Source organism: Macaca mulatta, chromosome 7, assembly GCF_049350105.2.
Source record: "Macaca mulatta isolate MMU2019108-1 chromosome 7, T2T-MMU8v2.0, whole genome shotgun sequence".
NCBI lineage: Eukaryota > Metazoa > Chordata > Mammalia > Primates > Cercopithecidae > Macaca > Macaca mulatta.
Genome location: NC_133412.1, coordinates 104928298 through 104940873, shown reverse-complemented (window position 1 = coordinate 104940873; position 12576 = coordinate 104928298). Strand labels below are relative to the sequence as shown.

Here is a 12576-nt window from a genome sequence, read left to right as displayed (position 1 = left end):
ATATTTAACATCAACTTTTAGAAATTTAATTATAACAGAGAATGTTTTGAAATTCCTTGATCTCTAGGGATCTTAATTTTTAACTACCTAAGTCTAATAATTCACTCTATGCCTTCCTTATTCAGCATCTAACATCTGCCTTTGGCAAGAACAGAAACTCATTTACAATTAGAATATCAAAACATGTTTTCTAAAAAGTCTGTTAAGTTGCCTGTGGATTTTTGGAACATCATCTTTTATCAAAAACCTGTGTTTTGCTTATTTAACACATGATTTTAGTTCTCCTCATAGCACTAATGAACTCTTCAGTTCAGTGCCATGAACGGTGCGTACAATGTAAATTTCAGGTGCCATATTTTATAGACATATCAAACACATTAAATATTACAGAAAACACTAAATACTGTCATTCTAAAGCAGAAAGACGAACAAATACAGAATTAATCAGGAAGGCATTTTTATATATGTACTAAGAACGAACACTTCTAGAGGTTTTTACAACATACAGAACAGATATTTTAATGTATACCTGTTTATACTGAGAGATGTACAACCAACTTAGCAAACACATTGGTGACCATCATTTAAAATATGGCTTCAAACTACAGTACTTAGACCACAAAACTCTCTTCTCAAATTTAAATTATAAACAATTTTTATTTAAAATAGAAATTATTATCATACTTGCCAGAACAAACTTATTCAAAAAAGCCAAAGAAAGGGTAACACATATAGAACTATGCTATATTAATTTAAAACACAAAGCCAAAAGCAAATCATCATTTTCTGAGACACTCTCTCTTTTTTTTTTTTTTTTTTTTGAGACAAGAGTCTCACTCTGTCGCCCAGGCTGGAGTGCAGTAGCACGATCTCGGCTCACTGCAAGCTCCGCCTCCCGGGTTCACACCGTTCTCCTGCCTCAGCCTCCCGACTAGCTGGGACTACAGGCGCCTGCCACCATGCCTGGCTAATTTTTTGCATTTTTAGTAGAGACGGGGTTTCACTGCGTTAGCCAGGATGGTCTCCATCTCCCGACCTCGTGATCCGCCTGCCTCGGCCTCCCAAAGTGCTCGGATTACAGGTGTGAGCCTCTGCGCCCGGCATCTGAGACACTCTTAATCCTTAAGCCTCATCCCCACTTTCCCTTCTGCCACTTCTTCTGCAAAAGAACATCCCACAGTCTTACCTAGAACTTCAAGACCAAGGGTCTGTGCTAGTTTCCTTGCGCCATCAGCACCAAAAATATGAGTTTTGTGTTTACATTTTGGACACTGGAAAACACTCATGTTTTGGACAAGGCCAAGGACCTAGAATAAAAACACACTGAAATCAAAATAAAATTAAACCAAATATTAATACATTACTTCAACAATTTTTACTGAGTGCCTACTGAGTTCTAGTGACACTCATCAGTGTTATCACAATGATGAATAAACTATGGCCTCTGCTGTGAGGGAACTCATGAGCTAGTAAGAGAGCAAGACATATAGAATTACCTTTGATATCATAATAAATGCTAAAAAGAGATACATAAACAGGAACCAAAAATTCTGCCTAGAAAGAAGAGGAATCTTTGAGTTTCCCACAGACAACTGTTTCTTCAGGTTGTGGGGTGACGAGGAGGTGAGGCCTACAGCAGGAATTCTAGACAGAGGAAGACAACAAGCCAAGGGAGCAAAATAAAACTATGTGGCCTATTTGGGCTGCAACCCAGTGGGTGGTCAAGGCAGAAGATGGTTTGGGAAGGAAGGCTAGGGCCACATGGGAAGCTGCTGAATACCATCCATGTATTTGAGGCATTCCTCTTCAGACAACAGGAAACCACTAAAGGTTTTTAAAGCTGAAAAGATGGTATCAAAGAGGTAGTTATACAATCACATTTTTGTTTTAGAAATTTATCTTTGATGACAATTTAGAGAAAAACAAGAGGGGAGGAACAGAGGAAAACAAATACCTAAGAGGTTAACTTTGGACGAAGTCTCATAGTAAATCTAAAATATACGAAGTGTTTGTTATATGCCAGGTGCTGGGATAAGTATTTTAAATGTACTATCTTATTTACTCCTCACAAGAACTTCATGAGATGGTTATTTTATTTTTTGTTTTGTTTCATTTGTTTATTTTTCAGATGGGAGTTTTGCTCTCGTTGCCCAAGCTGGAGTGCAATGGCGCGATCTCGGCTCACCACAACCTCCACCTCCCAGGTTCGTGATTCTCCTGTTGAGAAGCTGGGATTACAGGCATGTGCCACCATGCCTGGCTTATTTTATATTTTTAGTAGCGACGGGGTTTCTTCATGTTGGTCAGGCTGGTTTCAAGCTCCCGACCTCAGGTGATCCGCCCACCTCAGCCTCCCAAAGTGCTGGGGTTAGAGGAGTGAGCCACCATGCCCAGCCAAGATGGTTATTTTATCATTCCCATTCTATAGTTGAGAAAACTGACAGTGCTAACAAAAGAGTAAAACTCAGCTCTTATCAGAATGTTATTGTTTGAAACAAAATTAAGTTTCACAGAAAAGGTCATTCTCTTTCTAAGTTGCCCTAGCTTCTGCTACAAAATAGATACAGCTAACCCTTGAACAACATGAGTTTGAACTGAGGGGGGTCCACTTATATGTGAATTTTTTTTGAACCAACCACAGATAAAATATATAGTATTTGCAGGCTACAAAACCCAAGTACCGGAATGGCTGATGTCCTAGAAGCAACTGTGGGACTTGAGTATGCATGAATTTTGGAATATGCAGTGGCGGGGGGAGGGTGGTTCTGGAACCAATCCCCCACATATGTCGAGAGAAAATGATACTTAAGAAACATTTTTATTCAACAATACTGTTGAATAAATAGACAGGCTCTGCAAATATAATCCTTACTCGTGTTCCTTTTAATCCCACTCTCTTATTGATGAGAAGCAGTAGCTCTCTTCTAGAATAAAAATGAAGAACACTACTTTCAAAGGCTTAGAGATTACAATGTCTGTATGAGTTCTACCATAAGGTTATGACTGTAGGTTATTAGAACATTTGCATTATAAATGAAGAACAGTACTGACAATCCACAATGAAACATATAGGTAAGAAAGTGAAAAAAAAATGTTATTCCTTCTGAAAAGAGAAACAGAAACGACTAAAGTTGCCCCCAATACTTATATATGAAGACAAATAGTGAAAAGACATACATCTATAGCAAAGCATTTCCAAGCATCTAATATATGCCCTTTTGCTGATGCACACTATCACAAAAAACAAATCACACTTTGTTTTGGGAATTCAGTACTATCTCCAGAAAGCTAGAGAGAAACATAGCTTAATATCACACAGCTTGTTTATTAACTATGCCCATATAATACACTCATTGCTTGGGCAGTTTTACTGCCATTTATGTTAAATGTGATATATCCCCTGACTCTGTGGCTCTCACTTTAAACATAAAATCATCACTCAAAAAATGAGAAAGGGAAAAACACCTAAAGAAAGTGAAAATCTATGTGAGGGTATATTTCAATTCAGAGAGAACAGGAAAAACATTCTGACTTTGGACTCTCTTAGACTCCCTAAGACATAGAGGCATAGAACAAGCATGTATTTGCAGTTTGTGTGATTTACATCTTCTTACCAAATCATTCTCTATGGACTGTATAAATATCTCAGATATGTTCTCTATAGACTACACAAATGTCACAGACCTGGCCAGGCACGGTGGCTCACGCTTGTAAACCCAGCATTTTGGGAGGCCGAGGCGGGCGGATCATGAGGTCAGGAGATCAAGACCATCCTGGCTAACACAGTGAAACCCTATCTCTACCAAAATACAAAAAATTAGCCGGGCGTGGTGGTGGGTGCCTGTAGTCCCAGCTACTCCTAAGGCAGGGGAATGGTGTGAACCCGGGAAGCGGAGGTCTCAGTGAGCTGAGATTGTGCCACCACACTCCAGCCTGGGTGACAGAGCGAAGCTCCATCTCAAAAACAAACAAACAAACAAACAAACAAAAGGTCACAGACCTAAAATATAAAACCATAACCAAACTCAACATTTAACAAGCTCTTAATATATGCCAGTAACTGGGCTAAACACAAGGAATAGCATACAGTGGTGAGCAAAAGAGACTTGATTCTTACCCCTTGGAGCCTGTACTCTAATTGGAGAAATTGACTGAACAAAGAGTAGTGTAAAAATACACTTATAAAATGGAATGGCTTCTCTGGAAGCAAAGTATAGGGTATTATGAGAGTGTAGAGCAGAGAGGATGTGATGTACTCTGGGAGTCAGAGAGGGCTTCCTGGAAGAAATATTTGATCTTAAAGCTACAGAGTGATGAGGCAAAAACAAGGAGAAAAGGAAGAAAAACATTCAAGACAGAAGTAGGGAGCACATGTCTCCCTTCAAGGAACTGAATGGCCAGTTGGAGGCCTCTGAGGTGTGGTGTGAGTGGAGTGAGTTGAAGCTGGAAAGGTGGGGCTTGTAGGCTATATTAAGGTGTCTGAGTTATATAATGAGTGCCAAAGAATCCATTATAGAGTTTTAAGCAAGAGAGGCCACTATGCCTGTAGTTGTAGTAGACTCATTACTCAACTGCAGTGTTTTAAAAACACAAAATAATGGAAGAAGCTGAATGGACTTCTCTTTGTGTGTTTATATTCTTAGACAAACACAAATCCTGGGCTGTGTTTTCCAAAACTGATCGTGGGAGAGGTGACCACTTTTAACGCTGTCTAAAATATGTCCATTTCTCTGCCTGGGCACAAGGTTAGGACTTTTCTTCCCTGAAATTAGGAACACGTAACTTGTTTTGGCCAATGAAATGTGTGCAGAAGTGCCATGTGTCACATCTAGGCCAAAGCCTTAAGTGTTAATTCCCCATTCTTTTTCCTTCTGTCCAGATGACCAGCAAGCCTCTAGTTGGTGGATGCTGTGTCAGTCTGGGTGCCAGAGTGTTGAACAATTCAGAGAATAATACAATACAGAGGAGTGTTGAAGCCAAACCACAATGGATATGGAGAATCAGACAATAAACATGTGTTGTTTTAAGCCACTGAAATTTGAGAGTTGATAACACACACAACCTAGCCCATCTTGGCTGATACAGAGGTGTAGAAAGAAAATATTAGAATTTCTATTTCTATTTTATGATTTCCTTTCATTTTCAATTTTGTGTTTTATAAAGAAAGTAACATTAATGTAGTAATATATGTATATTACATATACAATATAAAACTTATTAATAAATATATTTAATACATATATTAGGTTATATGTTAAAACATCATTTACTAATAAGGATGTATAATTGACAGTCTGGAGGTACACTGGGCACAGTGGCTTATACCTGTAATTCCAGCACTTTGGGAGGCTGAGGCAGGAGGATCACTTGAGCCCAGGAGTTCAAGACCTGCCTGGGCAACATAGCAAGACCCTTTTCTACCACACACACAAAAAATCAGTCAGATGTAGTGGCGCACACCTGTGGTCCTAGTTACTCAGGAAGCTAAAGTGGGAGAACTGCTTGAGCCTGGGAGGTTGAGGCGGCAGTGAGCTCTGTGATTGTGCCACTGTACTCCAGCCTGGGTGAGAGCAAGGCCCCATTTCAGAAAAGAAAAAAAAAAAAGTTTGGAACTAAAGAACCCTTTATGTGTTTCAAAGTCAGAGGTTTTGACAACTAAGCTTGGCTCTATTACTGATAATATGTAACTTCTTCCAGTTAAAGGATAAATGTTCTAATACTGCTTCCTAGGACATCTTGAATAAATTAATTTCACTTAACTCTAGAATTCCCTCATCTTAAGAATGACCCACACATATACCACTTTACTTGATTTTACCAAAAAACTTGGTTGTGATAGAATAAGGAGCCCAGAACAGGCGGGGCATGGTGGCTCATGAGGTCAGGAGATCGAGACCATCCTGGCTAACACAGTGAAACTCCGTCTCTACTAAAAATACAAAAAAAAATTAGCTGGGCATGGTGGCAGGAGCCTGTAGTCCCAGCTACTCGGGAGGCTGAGGCAGGAGAATGGCATAAACCAGGGAGGTGGAGCTTGCAGTGAGCCGAGATCGTGCCACTGTACTCCTGCATGGGTGACAGAGTGAGACAGAGTGAGACTCTGTCTAAAAAAAAAAAGCCAGAACAGACCCATACATGAAAGTCTGTAAGTTACAATGGAGACAACATAGTACTAATGTAAATTGGATATCCATATATAAAATAATGAATCTTAACCTCCTACCTCACTCCATATACAAAAATTAATTCCAGGGGGATTTTGAGCTAAATATGACAGGTAAATAATAATGTTTTTAGAAAAAAATTGGCAAATATACTAATGCTGCAGGCAGGCAGAGATTTTTCTAGCAGGACACAAGCATTAAACACAAATGAAAATATTTAAATTAATTGGACTACATTAAAATTAAGAAATTAATCAAAAGATATGATTACAAGAGTGAAAGGGCAAGTTGTAGAGTGGGAGATAGTATATACAATACACACACATGACAAAGGACTTTTACCCATAATGTATAAACAACTCCTGCAAATCAATAAGGAAAAGTCAGATTAATACAATAAAGAAATGGGCAAGAGATTTAAGACATTCCACAAAAGAGGATATTCAAAGTACATTTATGTTTAAGATTGTGTTAGAAAAGAAACATCAGCATGACTAAACCAAAAAAGAAAATGATATCAAATGTTTGTGAGAATGTGAAACAAGTAAGATTCATTGTTTCAAGTTGAGTGGAAATGGGTACTATCATTTTTAGAAACTATTTGGCAGTATCTACATAAACTGATATATGTTTATACTACAGCACAGCAATTCCACTTCCAGTTATGTACCAACAGACACATGAACAAAACATTCACTAAAAGACATGTACAACAATGTTCATAACAGCACTAATCATAATAATAAAAAATGGAAAACTACTTATGTTCATCAACAATAAAATGGACAAATTGTGATATATTCACACAATGGAATGCTACAATCAATGACAAGAAAAGAATGACAGCAACAATCAGCAATATAAGTGAATCTTGCAAACATAATTTTAAGCAAAATAAACCAGACACACAAATGTATAACACTATATTATTCTGTTTGTAAAAATTTCACAAACCAGCAGAACTATAGTGTTATGATTTGGGTTCCATTTTGGGGTAGTCACTGGAAGGTGGCACAGGCAGGAGTTTTTGGGATGCTGACAATGTTCCATTTCTTAATTTGAAATTTTATGTTGTTTGACTGACATTTTCCCAATTCCTGTTCCCTAGCCCCTGGTAACCACCACTCTACTCTCTAACTCTATAATATAACTTTTTTAGATTCCACATATAAGTGAGCTCATTAAGTCTTTCTGTACCTGGCTTATTCTACTTCACATAATGTCCTCCAGGTTCATCCATGTTATTACAGGATTTCTTTCTTTTTTTATTTTGAGACGGAGTCTCGCTCTGTCACCCAGGCTGGAGTGCAGTGGCGCGATCTCGGCTCACTGCAAGCTCCGCCTCCTGGGTTCACGCCATTCTCCTGCCTCAGCTTCCTGAGTAGCTGGGACTACAGGCGCCCGCTACCGTGCCCGGTTAATTTTTTTTTTGTATTTTTAGTAGAGACGGGGTTTCACTGTGTTAGCCAGGATGGTCTTGATCTCCTGACCTCGTGATCTGCCCACCTCGGCCTCCCAAAGAGCTGGGATTACAGGCGTAAGCCATCGTGCCCGGCCTATTTCTTTCTTCTTAAAGGCCAAATAGTATTCCATTTTCTGTGTCTCTGTGTGTGTGTATACACATTTTTAGAATCCATTCATCTGTTAATTGATTCCATATCTTGGCTATTGTGAATAGTGCTGCAATAAACATGGGAGTGCAGGTATCTCTTTGGTAGACTGATTTCAGTTCCTTCGGATATATTCCCAGCAGTGGGACTGTGGGATCATATGGTAGTTGTATAATTTTTTAAGGAACTCCATACTATTTTCCTTAATGACTGTATTAATTTATATTTCCACCAAAAGTGTGCAAGGGTTCCCTTTTCTCCACATCCTCACCAACACTTTTCTTTTGCTATTCTAACAGATATGAGGGAATAATAGCTATTCTAACAGGTATGAGGGGATATCTCATTGTGGTTTTGATTTGCATTTCCCTGATGATTAATGATATTAGCATTTTTTCACATAGCTGTTGGCCATTTGTATGTCTTCTTTTGAGAAATGTCCACTCAGATCCTTCACCCGTTTTAAAAATCAGGTTGTTTGTTTTCTGGCTATTGGGTTGAGTTCCTCATACATTTTGAATATTAGCTCCTTATGTATGTTTTGCAAATATTTTCTCTCATTCTGTAAGTAGTCTCTTCACCTTGTTGACTATTTCCTTCACTGTTCAGAAGCTTTTTAGTTTGATGTAATCCCATTTGTCTCTTTTTTGCTATTTTGTCTATCCAGAAAAAATCATTGCCCACACCAATGTCACAGAGCTTCTCCTCTAGGTTTTCTTCTAATAGTTTTATAGTTTCAGGTCTTACATATAAGTCTTTACTTCATTTTGGGTTGATTTTTATATATGGTGTGAAATAAGGGTCTAATTTCATTCTTCTGCATGTGGACATTCAGTTGTCCTAACGCCATTTATTGAAGTGACTGTCCTTTCTTCATTGTGTGTTCTTGGCACCTCTGTCAAAAATCAATTGACTGTAAATATATAATTTCTGGGCACTCTATTGTTCTATTTCTGGGATACACACAGTGGGTATGTTTATACTTTGTAAAAATTCATTGGGCTATAATTTGTGTTCTCTTATGTATGTATGTCACACCTTCAATGAAAAGTTTGCTTTTAAAAAAGGTGGTTATGAGAAGAATGGTAATAAAGCAATACGAACAAAAAACCAAAACAATGACATATTAGGTGTCTTGTGAACTTGCATATAAAAAGAACCATCTGTTTTTATATGGAAAATATTCTATAGAACCAAAAGAAGCAGTAAAATTAAGATGAGTTCCTTGGGAGGAATAATCTCCTATTATTCCTAATTAATACTCCAACAAGAGCCCTGAAATAAAGTCTAACTCCATAGAAGCTCTAAAATAGCGAGGCTATAGACCCACAATGCCCAATAGGGTATCCATTAGTCACATGTGGCTGGCTACTGAATACTTGAAATGTGGCTAGTCTGAATTAGGATGTGTTATAAGTATAAAATACACCCTGAGTATTGAAGACTTAGTACAAGTAAAAAAAAAATGTAAAATATCTGAATAATTTTTAAAGTTTGCAAGTTATTTATTTTTAAGCTTCTCCATCAAAGTATATCAGGAACACACAAAAAAGTACTTAAGTTTATGGCAAAATGGATTCACCAAAATGTATGTCCATGTTACCAAGACCCTGCTAATAAACAAAATGTTGCCCACACCCCAGTAGTCTCCCTAGACATCCTCCAAACACTTTCCCAAAGGTATTCACTAACCTACTTTCTAACACCATAAATTAATTTTGTGTGGTTTTGAATTTGATACTAATGGAATCATGCAATATATATTTTTGTGTCCAAGTGATTCATCCAGCTAAACTATGTACCTGTAATTTATTTTCATTGAGTCCTAAGATTTTATAATGACTATACCACAAATATCCATTCTCCTGTTGGGTCATTTGGGTTGTTTCCAGATTTGGGCTACTGTAAATAATGCTTCTATGAATGTTTTTGTACATGTCTCTCTCTCTCTCTCTTTTTTTTTTTTTTTTGGCTGGGTATTAGGTTACATGTATTTAACTTAATACGTTAAAGAAGCTAAAGTTTCCAAATAAAGTTCTACCAATTTAAACTACCACCAGCAATGTATGAGAATTCCAGCCATTCCACATCCTGGACCTTTGGTACCATCAGTCTTTTAAATTTTAGCAAGTATGATGAGTGTGTAGTAGACTCTCATTGTGCTGGCTTGTTCAACTGTCTGCCTATTTATAATGGGAACTAAATTACTTAGACTCTTGCTTACATGGTTCATGGTTAAAGTTTGCCAAAAGTAAAGGGGCGGGAGATCTGGAAGTTGGAAATGAAGGCTTAGGCATTACACATTAATGGTTTTCTTTGTTCAGAGATGGTGAAAGGAAGATTCGGAGGTGCAGTTGCATTCCAGTTTGTCCTCATTCTTCTGGAGTCTGTGCTCAGCTATCTTTTCTACTATGGTTTTTATTTGTATTGCCAAAATTATTAATAAAGTTGACTATATATTTTACATTTTTTTGTCATTTGTATATCCTCTTCCATAAAGGCCTGTTCAGGTCTCTTGCCTATTTTTTCAATTGATTATATGTTTTCTTCCCCTTACTGAATTGTAAGAATTCCTAGTGTTTTTCAAATACAATTCCTTTTTGGTTGATCCTCAATAATTTTTATGTGGTTTTCATGTTGAAATGATAATATTTTGAATATACTGTGGTACATACATTATTAAAATTAACTTTATCTTTTTTTACTATTTAAAATGGAGAATGGCGTGAACCCGGGAGGCAGAGCTTGCAGTGAGCCGAGATCCGCGCCACTGCACTCCAGCCTGGGCAACAGCAAGATTCTGTCTCAAAAAAACAAAAACAAAAACAAAAACAGAACTTTAAAACTACATTTGTGGTTCATATTTCTATGGTTTATATTTCCATTGGACAGTGCTGCTCTAGATAATTAAAGCCTGACCATAGAAGCTATTTTGGTAGTTATCCTACCTAATATTTTAAGGGTCTAAAGATGCATAAAAGTATTTTATCAGGTTCTGTGATTTAAAACGAATTTTTGTTTTTTGTGAAACAGGGTCTCACTCTGCTGCTCAGGCTGGAATGCAGTGGCATGATCATGGCTCACTGAAGCCTCAAAAAAACTGCAACTCCTGGGCTCAGACGATCCTCCTGCCTCAGCCTCCTAAGTAGCTGAGACTACAGATGCATGCCAGCACACTCAGCTAATTTTTTATTTTTTGTAGAAACAAGGTCTTAGTATGTTGCCAAGGCTGGTCTTTAACTCCTGGCTTCAAGCAATCCTCCCACCTCAGCCTCTGCACCTGGCCTATTATGAATATTTAAAAAAATTGAACATAAATAAAACACTTTAAAAATATACAAGACAGATAAACTACCAAGTTTCTGTGCTTTTAACTGAAATTACATTAGCCAAATGTGATAATCCTCTTTTATGGTTATCTCATTCTGTGCAGAGCTCATACAACAGTTATATATATAACTCTGTGTATATCTCTCTCTGTATGCATATATAGACATATAGTTATATCTATATATAGATATACATACATGTTATTTATATATTCTATCTTTGATTTATTAAAAAAGAGAAGACATCAGCCATTAATTAACATATGCAAACAGTGGCAAACAATTCTTTCAAAACATAGGGTTAGTTGGGGTTTCTAATTTAAAAGAAAGTCTTGGGAATTTAAAGTCTGGGGGAGAATTTAAAAGAGAAATTTTAAAAAGCTTAGAAACCACTGCTCAAGTTCACTTAACAGCAATCCTCCATAATCAAGGAGGTTTTGAATGGCGGCAACTAATGTAATAAGAACATGTAGAATATCCACATTACAGTTTTTTCATCAAAAATTCTTCTCTCTTAAATAGGAAAGAATTCAAGTCCATTATGATGCGTTCCCCTCCAAATAAGCCTTACATCTTATGAATACTTCATATACTGTTAAGCTGTTTGTATTTACTGTAGAGCTATTGTGTACATCCTTTAATAGCAGAAACATTAGAAAACAGATGCTTTGCTTATAGCCTAATTTACATAATACCACTGAGATACAGCTGTAAGCACGCTCAATCATTTTTTAATGTCTCATCAAAGTATAAGGTCCTTTTATCTTTTTACCTTAGCTACTTTACCTGAAAGAAGGCAAATACTACATGCCTGGCTACCATCAGCCACCACAACCTTTTTGCGTGTGATTCTTGCAGTATTCCAATTCATCACTGGCTCAGAAAGGCACTTCTTAACTTTTTAAAAATTGATTCTCTTGAAATATCAACATTGCTCTGAATATTGGATTTTTCTGTCTAAATCTGTTGAATTAAGGAGGCTCAAAAGGCTCCAATTTTAATTTCTTTTTGTCATTTTAAACCCAGATACAGGTAAGTAACAAGCAAGATTTTTAAGCTACTATGTAATCCAATTTATCCAGGTTAAAATCAGGTTAAATGCTTGCTGGTTGGAACCTGTCATAAGCATGAAAAGCCATGATTTAAGAAAAAGTGAGGAGGAAAAATTCATTGTTAAATAATGAATGATAATAACTGAAATAGATTAGATTCATAACTGCTTTTCAGTTCTTTGTTAGACTCAAACCAGTTTTTGGTATACTCCTTGAAGCATGTGCACAGATATTATAATTTTTAAAAATGAGACAGGTGTTCTTGTTTTCTCTTTCAGAACAGTCATTTGACAAGGAAAGAACAATGAATGGGGAGGCCTGTGTCCATACTCCTCTCAGGGACCAACTAAATAGTTGTGGCTCCATGAGGTGTAACTCAATTTCTCTATGCCCTGAATTCTTAATCTTGAAAACAAGGATT

At 37.1% G+C, this 12576-nt stretch overlaps 1 protein-coding gene across 5 annotated transcripts in view; it reads right to left on the bottom strand.

Moving 5' to 3' along the window:
* The window catches only part of NUBPL (NUBP iron-sulfur cluster assembly factor, mitochondrial), a 295919-nt gene that overhangs the window by 48594 nt on the left and 234749 nt on the right, over positions 1-12576 (bottom strand). For all 5 annotated transcript variants that reach the window (XM_077940878.1, XM_077940880.1, XM_015143512.3 and 2 more), the window contains one exon: positions 1187-1307. In XM_077940878.1, the coding sequence (XP_077797004.1) occupies positions 1187-1307 (121 nt within the window). The remainder of the gene's footprint in view (positions 1-1186; positions 1308-12576) is intronic.